The 18,504-nt window shown below is 38.1% G+C and overlaps 1 protein-coding gene across 10 annotated transcripts in view; it reads right to left on the bottom strand.

Moving 5' to 3' along the window:
- The window catches only part of Lpp (LIM domain containing preferred translocation partner in lipoma), a 606,732-nt gene that overhangs the window by 396,811 nt on the left and 191,417 nt on the right, over nt 1-18,504 (bottom strand). For all 10 annotated transcript variants that reach the window (XM_013160167.3, XM_063261224.1, XM_013160168.3 and 7 more), the window contains one exon: nt 6,228-6,429. In XM_013160167.3, the coding sequence (XP_013015621.1) occupies nt 6,228-6,420 (193 nt within the window). In that variant the 5' untranslated portion in view covers nt 6,421-6,429. The remainder of the gene's footprint in view (nt 1-6,227; nt 6,430-18,504) is intronic.

The raw sequence follows: 18,504 nt of genomic DNA, 5'->3' as shown, positions 1-18,504 counted from the left end.
ATGTTTAAATGAAAACAGTACAGAATTCCACATACAATTTACCCAGTTTCTCCCAAAGGTGATAGCCCATGTATTTAAAATGCATTATCAAAACCAGAAAACTAACACTGTTGTATTGATGTTACTTAGACTTCACTTGGTTTATGCCTTTTTTAAATTGCATTAGTATGTATGCACGTGTGTGTGCATGTGTGCGTGTGTCTGTATGCATGCGTGTGTGTAGTTCTATATAATTTGATCCTACGTACTGATTAATGTAACCACTACCCCAGTTGAGATACAAAACTGTTTTCCTGCCACAGAAAGACTCCTTGTGCTTTCTCTTGATGTGAACAGGCACCTCTGACCCCACGCCTCATTTCTATTCTTTAGCAATCAGATCTTCTGTCCACTTCCTGAGTTTTGTTAACTCAAGAAGTTTTGTTAACTCAAGAAGGTCTTAGAAATGGAACTAGAGGTCCCAGGATTTAGCTCAGCAGCATAAGCATCTGCCTGGCAAGCACAAGGTCATGAGTTCAATCCTGGTACCAAAAGAAAAGAAATGAGATGGAATTAAACAATACAGCCATCTTGCGCCATTTAAGATTGACTTTTTTCTATTAACGTTAAGTAAAACAATTTCCAGGTCCATCCAGATTGTTCCACAGATCACTAATTTACTTTAACTGCTGAATAGTATTACTCCATTGTATAGACAAACTACCAGACTTTGCTTAGCAATTTGCCCACCAGAAAGACACTTGGGCTTTTTCCAGTGTTTTGCTATTATAGAAAAATAATGGCTATAAACATTTGTGTGCAGGTTTTCATGGGAACATAACTTCTCATTTCCCTGGGTTAAATGCCAAAGGGCACCACTGTTGAGTCACATAAGCCTTGCATGTTTACTTTAAAACCCTGCTATTGTGTTCTTGAGAGTGTCAAGACTGGACACTGCTACTGGAAATATTAGAGATCATCTGTCACCTCTCACCATCATACTGTAAAAGCTATTACTTCAACAGTTCCAGTATATCAGAATGGTTCTCTACATTTTATATGCAAAAAGAAATTAAGCTCTGTTAAGATTTAAGTTATGTGGTAAAATAGCGTTATATACATTTATATATTTTAAAATAAACTTGAATAAAGAGCACCTCACTACATAAACCAGCATAAATCACTGTTTTTGAAACCATCTAAGGATTATGACTTCACAATCTTATTAAGAATTCAACAGTTACTACCCTGGCAGGTTACAATATACATGAGATTTCTGTTAACCAATGCATGAACATCTCCTTGAAACCCACTCCCCATTCAGGCGTGCTCGATCACTATAGCTTACCAGCAAGTTACAAACTCTGTCTGTGGCATGGAACTGTGGCGATCCTTGCAGGAATCCATGGGAATACAGCTCAGCCTTATCACTTTCCATTCGACAGTACTGAACCATCCATGTGATCTGTCTGAGTCTAAAACTGCAATCATAGCCCCTGCCTGCTCTCAACACTTCCCAGCAGTCATGTGCAGCATTTCTAGGTGAAGTTGCTGTACCTGCTGGAAATGTATTATCATTATCCTGATTAACAAAATGATGGATCATATAGGAGACTTTTTTAAGAGTAGACCAATCTGGCTGTAGAATTTTATACTTTACACTAATGAGAGCTTTGTTCCCTATCACTATGACTAAAAGATAATTATATTTATCAGTGTTAATGGCATGCACTATTAGTAATAATATACTTCTACAGCATACATTTTTGGAATTGAAGTATTTTATCATAAATTTGAAAAACTGTTAGCAATTATGTGATAAATCTGCAAAATAAATTCACTAAACAAATAGTTCATAATTATATCAATATTACTTATGATCATAAATCATGCTTAATATAACAAGAAAATATATGCAAGGAGGGTAAAGATTAGTCTCTGTTTTGCTAACTGCCAATGACTCCAGCTGCTAGAAGAGTCTATGGTGCAAAATGTGCTTTACTTAATGACCAGTGAGTTAGTACACAATAGTAACTCCTCAGAGTTGCGAGGTATTTTGCACTTTAAAACATTTAACCCTTATCATTATATTTGATCCTCAAAACAATCTTGATGATAATTAATGTCACCCACTAACTTTATAAATCAAGGAGATTATGGAGTAATTATGGATAGAAAAATGTCACATCCAAGGTCAAATGGTCAAACTGAAGCTGTACTATAAGTTCATAAACTATAGTACGTAGTTCATAAGCTAATGACTAGTAAGATCTGATTTTATTCCAAGAAGTACAAGTTATTTTTTATACAAGAAGATGAAATGTAAAGATCAAATTAATAGAGTTAATATTTGATCTTCTAATGAATGAACAGCTTGTACTATTTTCCCCCTGAGGACCTGAAAATTAAAAGTCACACACTGCACTCTACATCAATAGATGAGGCTCACGTGTTTACCCTGATCCAGAGAAGGGGCACGTCAGTCAAACCTGAGCCTCATTAGAGTTCCTGCTATTTCAGTGAATCCATGACCCTCTCCATGGCACAGGACAAATAATCATAGCTGGCATTCTATGCATAATTATAGCAAACATCTGAAACAGTGTGATTACTCTTTTGGTTACTGCTGTCAATTTAACAGGCTTGTCAGGGATACAAAATGATGCTTCCTATTTGCATCTCTAAATTCACAGGTGAGAGTCCACTTGCATGGGAACAAATACTTCAGGGTGCCAAAGACCAGAGAACACATCGTGCAACATGTAAGTATTTAATTATTTTGTTTTGTGAGACAGGGTTTTGCTATGTAGTTCAGGCTGGCCTTGAATTCGCAGGAGGCCTCTTGCCTTAGCCTCTCTTTTACATACTACCATCTTCTACCCAATGACTTGGGGTTTAAAAAAGAAAAAAATTTTCCATAACAGAAGGATATGCAGCAAAAACAATTAGCCAATATGATGAAAACTGAAACGATGAGCACAACACATTTTTATAGTCCCCTAAATGGATTGGCATGGATAGTCTTTTGCCACCTTTAAATATTGCTTCTCTGTTAACAAAGCAAATATACCCTTCCCAACCAAAATACATGGCTCCACTCCCTGATGCTCATTATTCAAGGCTCGTCAATCCCAAAAGACTGGCCAAAATCTTGCCTCTCATGTAGACACTGATGGCACAAGTGGAATGAACTCACCTAGGAACCCCACGACCTGCAGACGGGTCAGCGGGAAAGTGTTGATAACCTAACCAAAGCCCTTCTCGGTATCTCCAACTGTCTTCCCGATTGACAAAGGGAAGAACTACATGTTAAACTCTTTTCCAGTTCTATGACTCCAAGACTTTAGTATGAATGCATGAGAAAGAGCGCTGGCTTGAAAGAAAGCAGGGAGGAAATAAGTTTGGTTACTACTCATCAAGGGAGAGCCAGTTGTTATGCTGTTCTGGAATTTTGTTATAGTTACTATGGCAATCCCACATTAGCATTGATCTATCATTACTTCCCCTCCACAGAATGGATTAGTACCCTCAGGGTACAAGAAAACATTCAATGATCTAGTAAAAATCAGTTCCATCCTGGAATTCTCATGTCATAAAACTCAAATTCATGTCACCTCTCCTGAATTATTCTTACAAAAGCAATTGAAACAAAATTGGAAAACAAAGGCCTTATCTCTGATTTTTAGAAACACACAACGTAATATATTGAATAGCTTGTGAAAATGGTCATAATTTTGAAACGAATTTCAAAGAAAATCATAGAATAATAAAATAGTGGAGTTACAAAAATGATGAGGTTATATAACCCAACCTCAAACAATATAATTCTTTAAAATTAGAAAGAGTTCCAGATATGATTGTCCATATTGCTGCACGGCACTTCAATATGCTCTTGCACGTCAGGTATTCCATCGCTCAGTAAAATGGAAGTAATATGTTTTATCTACCCCCAGAGAGCTGCAGTAAAAATACTTGCCGAAAAAATTAAGACAATGAAATATAACTTCTAGATAAATATAAAGGTTTGAGCCAATATAATGAATTTCAATCCCCCAAAAAGATCATCTAGAATTGATACCCCATGGATTCACTTCTGAAAAAACTAACATAAAAATATTTTTCCAAAGGAATTTCAGAGATTGGAAAAAGATTTTTTTATGGTTTAGCATAATCCAATCTAAAAATCCAACTTTTTCTTGACTACTTCACAAATCATTCTCTGTAAGTATTTGTTGCAATGATGTATAAGTAACATTACCAAATTTGAAAGCAGAAAATTATGAAAAAAGAGAGAAAACAGTTAGGGAAGAAGCTGGAGAGAGGAAAGAAGAGGGAAGGGAAGGATGAAGAGGAAGGGGAAGACAGAGAAAGAGACAGAGACAGAGAGAGAGAGAGTCTGACTGGGATTCTAATCCCAAAAGGATTTTACTAAAGGGCAAAACCATCAAAAAAAAAAAAAAATCCAATAAATTAGTAAAGTAGGAAAGCTCACGTACTCTACTATCTACCTAGAACAGAAAAAGTAACTGGTCTATGCAATCAAACTTCAAGGCTTTATTTTTATTTGGTTGCTGTTCATTTGTTGCTGTTGTTTTATGTTTGAGGCAGAAAGGGGGAACCTAGATTTTAGGGTAAACAATATTGGGTAGAAGTACTTTAAAGACCAGAAGAAAATTGCATTATCTTCTTTTTTACAACAGTATGAAAGGTGATGGGTCAAAAATTTTTAAAAATATATGAAAAGAATTTGACAAAAATGATACAGTTAACTAAAAAAACTATAAAATAATATATAAAGGCATTCAAAAATAGCTAACAAAGCACAAAACTTTACAAAATCAATGAAAAGTAGAACAATGAGAATAAAATAAAAATGACCTACAACATAAACAGTTACTAACTGGGAAAGAGCATGGCCCACTTTTAGTGCGCAAAACCCCTTGAGAAAAAGGTTATTAGCAGAATATTTTATAAAAGAAAATTATAACATGTGGGTACCACGTAAATATAAGTTGATGTGGAAAGTATGTGGGCACTTTTCTACTTTCACAGTCAGAGCTTAAAATAGGAAAGCAAACCCCGGAGATAACAGACATAATACCTAGGAGAGAAATGTAATCTAACCTCACAGTAGCAGTGGTGAGGTAACTCCTGTGCTGAAAAGCTCAGAGAATAATGGGTAAAGGCAGACCAGCTCAATTCACATGTGCAGGCTGAAGCTGCAGGCTGGATTCAAGACAGCGCCATAACTCCTACTGGCCACAAAATCACAGAGAAGGTCACCTCTTCTTTCTAAGCTGCTATTTCGTTATGGAAAAATAAAACAGGCAGGGCATTGTCATAAAAATGCAGCAATATAATAATGAGGAAACATAGAGCTTCTTATGTAGAGCACGTCTTCAGAAAGGTACTAGAAAGGGGCAGGGCAATTACAGAAAATAAAGGAAGGGTCTCTTATCATCTCCTCTACTTTTTCAGCTCCCAGAAGTTTAATGTTCTTCTGTTAATTTTAGGTTATGTCTTTGTGAGCTATTGACATTGCTTGGACAAAACAGGGAACCTCTTTAGCCAAACCGTATGGCATCATCTGTACTGCTCTTGTGGGATACTACAGAAGAATGTAGTATGTATATCCACACACATGTGAACGCTCGGCTCATGTGCACTTTCAAAGGCCATCTGATGTAAACTGAAAGGGCTATTAAAACTCCTAAAACTAAGATTCACTTAGAATTATCTACAAGCTTCAACAAATACTGATCTCATAGAGATCTTCAGGCTACTTTACCCTACAACACCCTAAGGAAGCCGAACTAGCCAGACAAAGAAAAGCAAATTGCAAGGAATTTCTTATGTTCACTCTATACAGGTTTCTCCTTGGATTATTCCTTGTTGGCATTTTGGTACACTTGTGGCAAGAGGAAAAAAATCATTGGGTGATGGATGCATCACTTTGAAAGAATGGTATAAGATAAGGGAAAAAGGCCCTGAGCTATGAATGAATTTCCAGTTTAGGCTCTCATCCTATTTATAACTGTATAACCACATCCTTATCATCAGTGACATCTTCATTTCTGCATTTCTAAAAGAGAGGTTGATCCAGAATGAATACTTGAGGTTTATTAACCTTTTGTACTCTTCAAATTCATGAGCTCCCATTTTCCAATACAAAATTTCACTGACCAATCACCTATATTATACCGAATTTTCCTACCCTAGATGCCCAACTCTGAAATACCAGCACTTACCCTCAACTCCAGGTTGCTTATATGGGTTGTACTTGGGCTTTGGAGCCACAACTGGGGCAAACTTCTTGGGTGGCTGTTGTGTAGACACCGAAATACTGGGAGTCCCAAAAGAATGGGTGGTCTCCATCCGCGCGGAAACATGGCCAAGGGGCTCACCAGTGCTTTTGGGTGGCAGCCAAGTTGGATGAGACATAGTTGAGATCTGCAATCAAAAAGAAATAAATGCCGTTTTTATGGACGTTTGCAGTTGAAGGTGACATCTCACTTCATGTTATTACATCTTAATCTATACTTAATATATCTTTATAAAGATGCATTGTATTATCTGCAAAAGAGAAGAATGAAGGAAGAAATAAGGATGAAAGAATGCAGGAGAAATAAAGAAGAGGAAGGGGCATAATCAGAACAAGGATGAGGAGCGAGTTAAAGATGAATAATGGGTGGAGGAAAAGGAGGAGGTAACAGTGGAGAAAAGCAGTCCCTTGTCCTGGAATACCTCACTTCTAATAATTACCTATTCAGCCATAGGCACTCTCGGAGAAGCAGATAAGAATAAGAAATACTTCCTAGCTTGAAAAAGTTTCTATGTAGGAAATTGGAGGGAAAGGTTCAGTTTTACCAATCATATATTAAAAAAATTACTACACCAATTAAATGGTGGCACCTAAACAATGCAATAAGTTACCTGAGATTTAAAACAAGCATTGCTGGGGTGAAGGAAAAGATCAAATAACTTCTTTCTGGCAGCAGAACCAAGAGGACTTCACTGATAAGTGTCACTCAGACAGGGGCAGCAGCACTGAAGAGAAAATGCTCCTGAACAATGGTAGTCACATTACAGGGGCAAAAACATATGTGGCACCTATGTGGCTGCAGGGGCAAAGAAACGAAAGTAGCTCACAAAAGAAATGCAACGCGTGGGGCCAAAATGAAACCAAAGTGAGACAACTTTGCACGTGGACCTGACGAACTTAAAATGTGTCTTCTGAAGACAGGAAGGTCACACTAAACATGAGAGTCTAAAATGATCTCCTGTTCAAGGGAAGGGACCAAGGAAGAGAGGGAGAGGAAAGGGAGGGGAGAAGAGGATAAAAAATTTAAGATGTGTTATGTAGCTGGGTCAACTCCCTATGGCGAATGTAATGTACTGCAAACACATACCAATAGAAAAAAAAATAATTAATAAAATAAAATAAGCACTCTTGTGAAAGCAGCTGTGCTCCCTACCAAGAGGCCAATGGGAAGTGGAGACACTGGTTTTTACAGTGCCTGGAACAAAACCCAGCACAGGATTATCCAATTCCTATGATGCATGGATCAGCCCTGCACTACCAACACAGAAAAAATTGTCATCAAGAGCTCTGCTGAGCTGAGAGCATATTGGAGTTTTTCACTTCTAACTACAAGAGGCGCAGCTAGGCCAGTCTGGATGCTGTTCCGATAGGTGCATACACATCATGTGAAGAAATGAAAATGATGTCGCCTTGTCAGAGAGGCCAATCACTCCTTCAGGCAGCCTTCCTGCTGCTAAGGACAGCTCTCCAAGCCTGATTGCAAGAGCTCTCCAGCACAGGGAGGCCCGGAAGGTGTCTCGCACCACTCCCAGCCCCAAATCCAACTAGTAATTTATTAATTGAACTGAATTAATTAAGAGGGCTACATGATTACCTCCAGATGTCTGCAAAGACAAAGAACACAGGAAATGTGGAGAAAATTAAGGGCTCAGCTCATGGCACAGTGAGAGACAGAGGCAGGGAAACGAGCAGTGTTCGGACAGTGTCATTAACAAATGAACACCCGTCCATATCACAAATGAGTGGCTTGACCCCGGACTCTCCAATGCCATAAATACCCCCACACTCTCAGAATTAAAACTCAGGAAAGCCTGTCTTCCTCAATACCAAGAGCTTTTATATATGGGACAATCCTAAACTGTTTTATACAATGCTACATAAAATGAATGGAAAGGAGTTCCTCCATCCTCAGATGAAACCGCTGAGAACTATCTGATCATCTTACATCGAGAAAAAGAAAAGCAGCTGCAGATTTCTTTATACAAGAGGATAACATAAAATTGGGAATCAGGACACATGTCAAGAAAGCAAGTGATGTGGGTAATTTTTCTCTCTGGTTACATATTGCTTCTTTTCTTTTGCTTTTATTTTTATATGTATAACAGTATGTATATGAATACATATACTTGCAAAATTGAGGTATCTTTAAAAAAGACAAGGACCATATTGTACATGTTCCTAAACTACTACTACGGTATGGCGCAAAACCAATGTGGAGAAACAATCCATATGGGTCTTTTTTACTCATAGTTATCAAATCTGGTTGTAGGCTTGGAATCACTGAGAAAAAAAAAAAAAAACACACATTTAAGTACCAAACCAAGCCCATCTCTCAGGGCTGAGATATATCAATTTTGTTTTGGTTTTTAATTGTATCTCAATCTTCTACCAAATGGGGATCAAAGTATTTTTTTCTCTCAATATGACTAATCTGAATACGAATGAAGAATAAATGGCATCAAAAAAGGTTTAGAAGTTTTAGTGCTCTCTATATATTTATAGCATGTATATTCATTGTACATTTTTTAAATGGGTTAGACTATCCTTGCAATTTTTCTGTAAGTTTAAAGCTATTCTAAAATAGAAATTTTTCAAAATGGGTTAATACAAAATGCAGTGGTTTCTAAAAGAAAGATGCCTACGTCTACAGCAGTCCCAGCCTGCTTATTGACTATGACATGTTGGCCTTTGCATAGATGTAAAGACAGAGGCAACTTCTGGGCGACTATTAAAAAATTACAATTTAATCATCAAATGCAAAGCACCGACTTACAGTCGATTCCGTTTCCTCCAGCACAGTGACTTCCTAGGACTTCCTTTCATGGAAGCACAGCATCAACTTCTGCAAGGCCACATCTGTTTACGGGTGAGCTTCCCAAGCACATTCTCTCACCATTCTTCCGCATGTCTGCAGCAACCCAGGGTACTGTTCCCAGGGTTTACAGTGAACTCATGAATTCAAAGCCCTTCTGATGTGGTACCCACTTCTTGCAGGCCACTTTCTTCTCTTCACATTCGTCCAAGATCTCTATGTTTATATCATTCCAGCCCAAATGTCTCCAACCCTAAGAATTCTTCCACAATGCCTAATTCCTCTTTTAGGTTGTTTAACTGCTTTTTTCCACACTTATAATAGTCTGCAAGGAAGTAGATTATCCACCTGTATATCTGCCTCAATAAGTTGGAACCTCACTGGGCCAACACAATGCATGGTCAAGACCTTTAGAAAAATTTCTTATGCAACAGTGGGTTAATGAGTAAATGTTTCATATCTCTCTCTCTCTCTTTTTGTCTCTCTCTCTCTCTCTCTCTCTCTCTCTCTCTCTCTTTCTGTCTGTATGTCTCTGTCTCCTACTCATACTTGTCTAGAACCTCCATCTCCTTTCTTAGCTTCTACCAATACAATCATTTGTTTTTCTTCTTTCTTAATTTGGTGATATAATGAATCATGTTGACAGATTTCCAGATAATGAGCCATCGTTGCATTCCTAAAATAAATCCTGCAAGTCACAGTTGTATTCTGTTGATACATTGATGAATTAACTATGTGAGGGTTTTTAAAAGAATTTTTATACATATAATCATAAATAAGATCATCCTGTACTGTTTTTACTTGTGCTTATTTTATTTATTACTGAAATGTAGTATGTTGGCTCTACATTGTGTTCCATTGTTCATATTAGTTTAATAATGACCTTGGAAGTATCTGATCTTTAAAGGCGAAGCAAATTTCAACACAAAGTCACCTCGATGTGATAGCCTTTTAAAAAAATTGATAGCATATAAGTTCTATAATAAAGGTAGCAGTTTTATATTCCTGTTAAGGTGATTGTTCAGCACTTATATGTAGTAGGAAAGTTATTCAGTCCCTCTAGATTTTATCTATTTACCCTTTCAACCAAACTACTTCTTGATTAAAAGTGATTTCTTGTTTCCTATGTATCATTTAGATCCCGAGAATCACTTCCTACTAGTCCTGAAAGACCTAAGCCAAGCACGCCATCTTTTAGAGCAATGTGCTCTGTCCCTACACAGCAACAGCACCTGGCACCCTCTTGTCACATGCTCATCACACGCTATTGTGCCTGGCTGCACACTCCCCCAGAGTAAACACTGGAATCTTAAAGAGCAGACATGCTAATGACTTTATCATCCTGGGGTCCATGGAGTGATAGGCATTAAATAAACATGCCTATTAATTTAATAAATAAATGAATTTATATTCCTACCACTGGAGCATCGGATGAATCATACTCTCAATGTATATTCAGCGAGTTTAACGTCTGCCTAAGGAAGATATGCGATATGTGCACAATGAGAAGGACAGTAACACAGAAAGGCGATGGGAAAATATCAGGCTGAGTCACCAGAGACAGCACAGGTTTAGCAGGGGAGGCTCTTAACCAGGACTCTGAGTTCACAGACACTGAAAGGTAAGGGAGTAACAAGAACAATGATCAGAAATAATAATCCAGGAACAAAGCAAGGAAAGTTTGGGGCACAGGCAGCTGATCTCCCATCCTGACGTGAAGGACTCAAGAAGAATGGGTGAGGAAAGATTTTTTTCAAAGATATGAAATACAGAGATAAGAAACTAGAAGTCTTATCTTGGGACAAGAATCTAGCAAGAGTAAACACTCAAAGTAAGAAAAATTAGAGCCCAAAGGATGGACCCAAGGAAGTATATCTGACAAATTCAGTCAGACAAGGAAGCCCTCTGGCCCTAGGCCTCTTCTCAGCTATTCCAGAGTGACTTTTGGCAAACTGATCTGTGAAGTTTCAATCAGCTAAAATATACAATAGTGTTCCCTCCACTACATTTGGAGAGCAGGTCTTCGTTTTGAGAAGTAGGTTTGCAAAAATGTCACAGGTATAATGAACAGATGCATGACCTAGCATGTGTCAGATGGGGCCTCTTAACTCCTCGGAGAGTGGCCCAATAGAAACACAACAACAGGTAGTGATGAGAGCTGGTTTTGCTGGACCGAAACTTACTGTGTTCTTACTGTCTCTGGTTCTAGGTAGGTTTCACTGTAGGTTAACAATCATCATGAAAGCAAGAAGTGAAAAGGAAGATCCCCTCAGAGGTTCTGAAAATACACACCACCGCCAGAAGAGGAGAAAACAAAGCAAATCCTTATGATGGAAGCATTGTGAGAGCTGCTGTACCATGGGCTCTGCTCCTCTAGGAACTGTGTACCATGCAAAGCACTGGAGGAGAACAAGAAGTTCTATTTGTTACCTAGTCTTTTGTTCCTCCAATACTTTCCCCTAACTATCCGGTGGATAAAGAAAAAGCACACATTTACAATAAATAGCAAGCTGTCGTAAGATTTTCCATACATGAAGTGATTTCCTAAAGGGAAAATTTTTTCCATTGCCACAGGAAGCATCAGCATTATTACTATCCTCATTTAGCAAACCAAGAAAATAAGGCTTGGGCCTGAGGGTGTAGCTCAGGGGCAGAACACTTGCTTAGTACGAGCAGTGCTCTGAGTTTGATTCCCAGTTCCAAGACTCACTGATGGAATAAAATAAAAATGTTATCACTTGCTCAAGATACATAACTACAAATTTACAAAACTAAAACATGATCATGGAGTTTTATTTTTTTGTGTGGAGTTTTTTCACCCCCTTAAACCTCAAACGCAAGATCTTCTGGCAATCGTAGTTTTGCTCCTATTCTCTCCATCCCTGACTCTTGGGGCCCAGCAGCTATGAGGTCCCGCACATCCAACCATGGTGACCAGTGGGTCACAAGCTGATTAAGCCAACAGCAACAGACCAAACTAATTGAGGCACAGAAGAATGAAAGCAACTGCAACAGATCAAGTGATAACAAAGACCTTCTAAGGTCTGTTTTTACCCAGAGTGAAAAAAAGTAGGGTCACAGGTAAAGCGACCACTCCTACCACTCAGCCTCTCTGACACTATTTAAATGCAATTGACTGCCATACAAACATCAGAAACATTTTTTATTTTCCTTTCTTTTCATTCAAAGCAATGTTTTACTCTATAAATATGTATTGAGACCATCAAAGTCATAAACAAACAACCAGTACATGATATTAACTAATATCTCATGCAAAAGATTAAAACAGTGGCATTAGAAATTGCATGCCAACTTCCAATGGGATGTATGTATGTATTCATGCATGAATCATAAATGTATGTACGTGTTTGCAGTGCTAGGGATGGAACCCAGGGCCTTATGTCTGCTAGACAAGCACTCTACTACTGAGCTACATGTTCATTTTCTCTGTGTAGCTATCCTGAATCAAGGGTTGAAAATAATTGACTTAAGGCACTTATATTAATCTCTAAATGACATTGCATTAGTCCCTAGATTTCCCTTGATGACTAATTCAAGGCCTGCCTTTTAGTCAGTGTTTGTTGAAGATCATATAAATGAATGATATCGTGGAGAGGGACAGAATTAACACCACTATATTAATGGCATACGGATTGAGAGTGAGTTACTGTGACTTAAACATCAGCAGTAGCCAATGATCAATTTAAATTTAGCACTCATATCTCTAAGTCACATTTTCTTCATTTAAATAAGCACTTATAATTTAAATAACTCTGAAGGTTTTCCTTTATCTTTGCTCTGTACCAAATTCAAGGCCTTCCTGGAATTTCAAAACTGCTTTCTTAACCATCTATTAAGACAGTACACATCTTTTCCTCTCCAGGATACAGCTATTCACACTTTTCTGAAAGTCAGTGTTTAGCTAGATTCTTGGCCTTTAGAATCATACTCTCCATGTCTGGTCTTAGTTCAGCCATAAGCCTAGAGTGCAACTTCTGCAGTCTTTGGAATGTGGTATCGTTCTCAGGACAGTGTGCTCATTGGATTAAATTAGTGCTAACACAGAATCTGAGCACGAGCTCCAATTAGAAATTTATGAACAAGCCTGACTGAAGAACTGGTCCAACCTAAGATAGGCATGGAGAATTCAAGTCTGTAATTCTCCTGTTAGCTCAACAGTGAAGAAGCACAACTCTTTCTTTCCTTTTTTCTTTCTCTTTTGTTTCTTTCTTTCTTTCTCTTTTTTTCTTTCTTTCTTCCTTTGTCACACGTTCCCCTAATTCTTCAATTCTCCCCACTGTAGGAGTCTCAGACTGATCTCAGAGATTACCAAGGTATCAATCAAGATTTATTATGCACAAGTAAATAAGCACTTCAGGGAAACCTTTTCCAAACAGTACAGGTAAGTCCCTACCAGTGTAATTACCAAGCAGATATGCTGTGGCATGTGATGGAAGCGTGGGAAGACAGCGTTGAAGAACAAGGCAGACTGAAAATTACACACAATTGTTCATTGAACAGCAAATGTAATCACACTTACTCTGGAGAGTCAGGTCAGATAAAGCCAGAAGAGCAAACCAGGATCTGCCATGGCTGAAAAGGTCAATGATTCACTCAACTTCTCTCTACTGACAGCTTTGGCCCAACACTGGCTAAATGCCCCACTCTCTGCATGGACAGCTGGCACTGCTCAAAGAGGTAACTACAGAACCACTTGACAGAAATGCCAAGCCTTTATATAGGCTTTCTGAGAGACACTTGGAGAGACTGCAAACAGCACTAGACATAGATGCAGAGTGCTTCGGCGCAATTTCTTACTCAGTCACTAATTGACTCTGTGACTTTAGTTCCTTAACTTCCTTGAACTGTGGTGACTCTACCTATCTATAATTAAAGATTAGATATCTCTTACCATTGCTTTCAATTTTGATCTTCCAGATTTCTCCCACAAGTCTACACAATGAGTGCACTAAGGTTTCTCACAAAGCTGTCTTCTATCTACCCACAGACTGTGGACTGCCGAGTAGAGGAAGGGACTTGGAATCCACAGGAAGCAACCCTGAACAGCGTTCTCCCTAGGCTTGGCAACAGTGGATGACAAGAAAAATCCTGCTGTTTGGTGGTCCCAAGTGAACCACGAAGCAGCAAGGAGGAAAAGCATGAGGTCCAGATAAGTAAACGCAGTCTCTGATAAGAACAGAGGCACACTCTTAGACCATACTCTCACTTCAGATTTACAATGTCACTTGGAAATTAAATAATCAACCCTGACAGGGAAACAATCGCATTGGAAGACCAAGAGAAGGTTAAGGAGAAAGTGGAACAACTATTTATTATTTCTATTAGGCAAGGAAAAAGAAGGCAAGGTGGTCAGCAGCTGGGATAATCTATTCAAGAGAATCTAAGCTAAGAGCAACCTTAGGAATGAATATGTTTCTTCTAATCTGTGTACTGTATTAAAAATGATTTAGAGAAGCTGAAGTCTTATGCAATGCAATATAGTAGTTAGAACATGCCAGAGGCTAGATTCAAACCAAGATGTTCTCCCTCCAGAGTATTAGCAACAGGAAACAACTGCACAGCTTCATAACACTGTTGATTGTTGGACAGTATGTAGGCGGAGTGGATAAAAGGTATTGAAATGGACATAGAAATAAAGACAGATGCTCTCTGCAGGTGTTGCCATCCATGCCATTGAAAATTAGCATGCATATACCCTTGTGGCATATTTAATAGCAAAGGCTCCACTTGGCTAAGTGGCCAAGAAACTGTTTATTGTCTCAAAATTTCAGTATCTTCAGCTCTGAAATAATAAATGATTAGCAAGCTGATGTGCAAAATCCCATAACATTGCATGTTCTGTAATGGTATAAGTCCTTCACGGAGTACCACGTTTGCAAAACTACACCCTTACAGAGCTTTCTTCAAAGTCCCTGATTCTAACAACAGGCTGCTCTGTTGTACAAAGCCAACAGAGAAGCAAACAGCTTGAGCTCTCTTGAGTTCAGTAAATCTACTTTCGAAACTTGAAACACTGATGTGTAAAGATGAGCTGCAAAATGTCTCATTCATGGAGGTTTTGCCCTTCCAATAGAATGAAATGTGATGATGGGGAAAATCAACAATATAATCTCTAATGAATCCCAGCAATCTCTTCCGGGGTTATCTGGAATCGTCTCTTTCTTAACCTACCAATAACACAGTTAGGGCTGCAAGTTAATTGCTACTCACTTGTCTGCATTCCCCTGACAGCTTGTCCAAACTTGCATTAAAATATGTAAACACTGTGTTTCAGATATCTGTTTACACATCTGCTGTACCCATTAGAAGGGCCGTGAAATTTTACTAGCACTTGAGGGTTGTGTTAATTACTCTTAATTTTTTAATAATTTTGTTTGTATTTTTCCTTTATCACTTTGATATTTCCATAAAAAAAGAGGAAAACAGGAAAAAAATTTATGTTGTGACTTGGAAAAGTAGAAATAATCAATGTTTCCCTTTGATGAATGTGAGTCTGCTACTGAATCTCAAATCACATTTAAGTCCCAGAGAATACTTCAGGTGTCTCAGTGAAGCTTTGTTTATTTAGCCTTCAGAACCAACTTAGAGCAATCATAGCTGCAACACAGAGTCAGTTACTGTGATTAAACCTTTTGTACATCACGTTGCTCATAAAATTTTAAAGTGTCAAACTTTCAAGTGGTACCCAGTACCACAATCACTGTACAGAAACTGTCTTAAAGCGTTTGCATGGTGTTTGGATACTATAATTTATTTGACTTAGTGTGATTGATTGTAGACATGATTATCATCAATTAAAATTTCTAGTTTAATTTAATTTAATTATTTGACTCTTTAATTGTTAAAAAATACAACCTACATTACTCATTGTTTAAAATATAAGCATATTATTAAATTCTTAATGAAAAAATAATGTAGGGGAGAAGAAAGTGTACATTTTCACCCTTCACAGACTCATTGGCTATTTTTAGTAAATGAAGGAAGTCTGCTTAGTCTGTAATATGCTTTGAAATAATAAATCTTTGTTTAACACTAATCCCACAGCCCTCAGAAACTATTTCTTAGTATTTGAAATGGTATCAAAAACAGAAAAGCTTCTCATTAGAATGTGTTATAAATTCAAATTACGTAAGAAAGGCTAGTTTTGCAATTTCACATTTAATAGCACATCTACTGGAAACATTTTCAACTGGTGACCTTGTGTGAAATCATGTTGGGAGCTATTACACTTTTATTTCAAGATTTTGAAACACAGGCAAAATCTGATGAAGCAATGACCAACAGCAGCTGAGTAGAAATGAGCTAGGCTGTTTCAGGTAACTTCTAGAATCACATCGGTGGATGGTATTCCCCGTTTGGGTTTCTCTCAATGAGAATATTGGTGCTGTTTTCCACATTTTTATCAATTATGGACTACTATGTAAAAACTAGAAATGAAATGTAGGTAGTATATATTAAGTTCATCAATGTTCTACAGAAATAACACATATGTATACAAACACACTTCAGAGCATTTTTAAAGTAGTAGCTAATGAGAAATTCACCAATACAAAAATTTAATATATAGAGGCATAAAATTATTAATTCTTCTAATGTGGATGTCAAGCTAAAACTTAATCCACATCTGTGAGTTCATCTGCATGTTTCCAGGAACAAAGAACTCATTATCTAAAGGGCAGCCTGATCCAAGGCAGAAATTTCCTGACTGGGAAGAAGTTCTGTGTAGCTGAAACCTATATTTCCATGAAGATCACCTGTTCGTTCTGCCTTTGCATTGCGGAATCACAAAATATCCAATACACAATAATACAAAGGTTATGCACTGGTTTTCAATCATTTTAGCTTACATTTCAAACACTGTACTTGAAAGGTACCTGTAAGTGGGATAAGCACATAGTCAATTTATGTCCGCTCTTTGGGTAGAATTATTAACAGTGACCCAGTGTCTCAGTTCTTCTGATAACTTCTAGTTAGCTCTGTTCAGCACTGTGATAATGAGGTTTGGGCTACTTAGTATAAATGAATCCTAAATAATGTCTCACATATTTCACCATACTTCAAATTTGTAAGTGCAGTGACTTAGAAGGCAAAGCAATGAGCCAGGGGAAGCAGAGGAGATGTGAGGGGTTTCTCTGCTCTAGAAGCATGGGCTCCTTGGAAATAAGGGAAAAAGTGGTCAAGAAGGATTGCACTGTGAAGAAAAAAGCAAGGACAGCACAAATCGAGCAGAAACTATTATCAGCCAACTCACTCAATCAGGCTCTATTTCCTGAAGCAGAGAATGTCTTTCTTTTGAAGACAACCAGATGATCTCCTTAGATTGTACCCTTACTTCTTGCTCTCCCCTGTCCCTTACCCTAATCAACTCACCAGTGATTTTACACCCACTTAGTTTCAGGTAGAGGGACTTGATTTTGTTCACCTTTTAGTTTGGAATGGAAAATTACCGTGCCGAAATATATCTACAAGAGGAAAAGGGTAAATGTGGAGAGGGCTACAGCAATTATTTCACATTTCTACATGCAGCTATGTACAACTTCAGAGAGAAGTCAGGAGGATTCAATGCGAGCCCATAGTTTACATCTCCACTTCATATATCTTAAGTAAATGATTTTACATTGATTCCCATTGGAAATTCCACATGTGTACTTCAGGCTAGGAGACAGGAGTACAAAGGGTAAGACAAGTTGGAAAGTTGACAGTCTCTGCTTCAAATGGAACTCCCCTCAACATGCTGAGCACTGTTACAGTAAAGTATCTGCATCTCTAGTACTTTCCAGGATGTTTGAAACCAAAACAGTTTATTATAGTCTCTCAGCTCAGGGTCTTCCCTCCCTATGACATTTTTCTGATAAATAGGAATTCCCCACAGGGATTCCTGCTACATTCCATTCTGTTATATAATTAACTATACACACAAGAAGAGTGCTAATAGAGCATAATTATTATTCCAGCCTCCTTTAGGTATCATTAAATCCTCAATCATACAGCAGAGAGCGCCCCAAAGGTGAAAACCATAACAACTCACTGTGTTGGATACAGTAAATTGGCCCTCAAACTTGCCCTGTCGCAGAGGCTGCCTTATGGATAGGGTTTTACTGCAAAAGAAATTCTGCCAAGATACATGCAGTGTCTGGAAATTTGGAAGGCAAAGGTGAGATGGAAGCCATATTTCTACTGCTTTCACCTGTTTCCTGTTGGAAGCATGGTTGTGGAGATACGAGCTTTTCTGCACCCAGGTTTTCATACTGAGTCTTCAACTTGGTGACTGTCAAGAAACATCTGTGACAGAGATGCTACCTGGATTCCACGTTCCAGGATCCCGTTCCCTGCTTTGGTCATGGCTTTGTTGCTACTCTTGTTGTTGTTG

This window comes from Cavia porcellus, unplaced genomic scaffold, assembly GCF_034190915.1.
Source record: "Cavia porcellus strain 051 isolate PalLab524CR breed Dunkin Hartley unplaced genomic scaffold, mCavPor4.1 scaffold_14, whole genome shotgun sequence".
Taxonomy (NCBI): domain Eukaryota; kingdom Metazoa; phylum Chordata; class Mammalia; order Rodentia; family Caviidae; genus Cavia; species Cavia porcellus.
The sequence above is the reverse complement of the archived record's forward strand: the minus strand, read 5'-3'. Positions and strand labels throughout refer to the sequence as shown.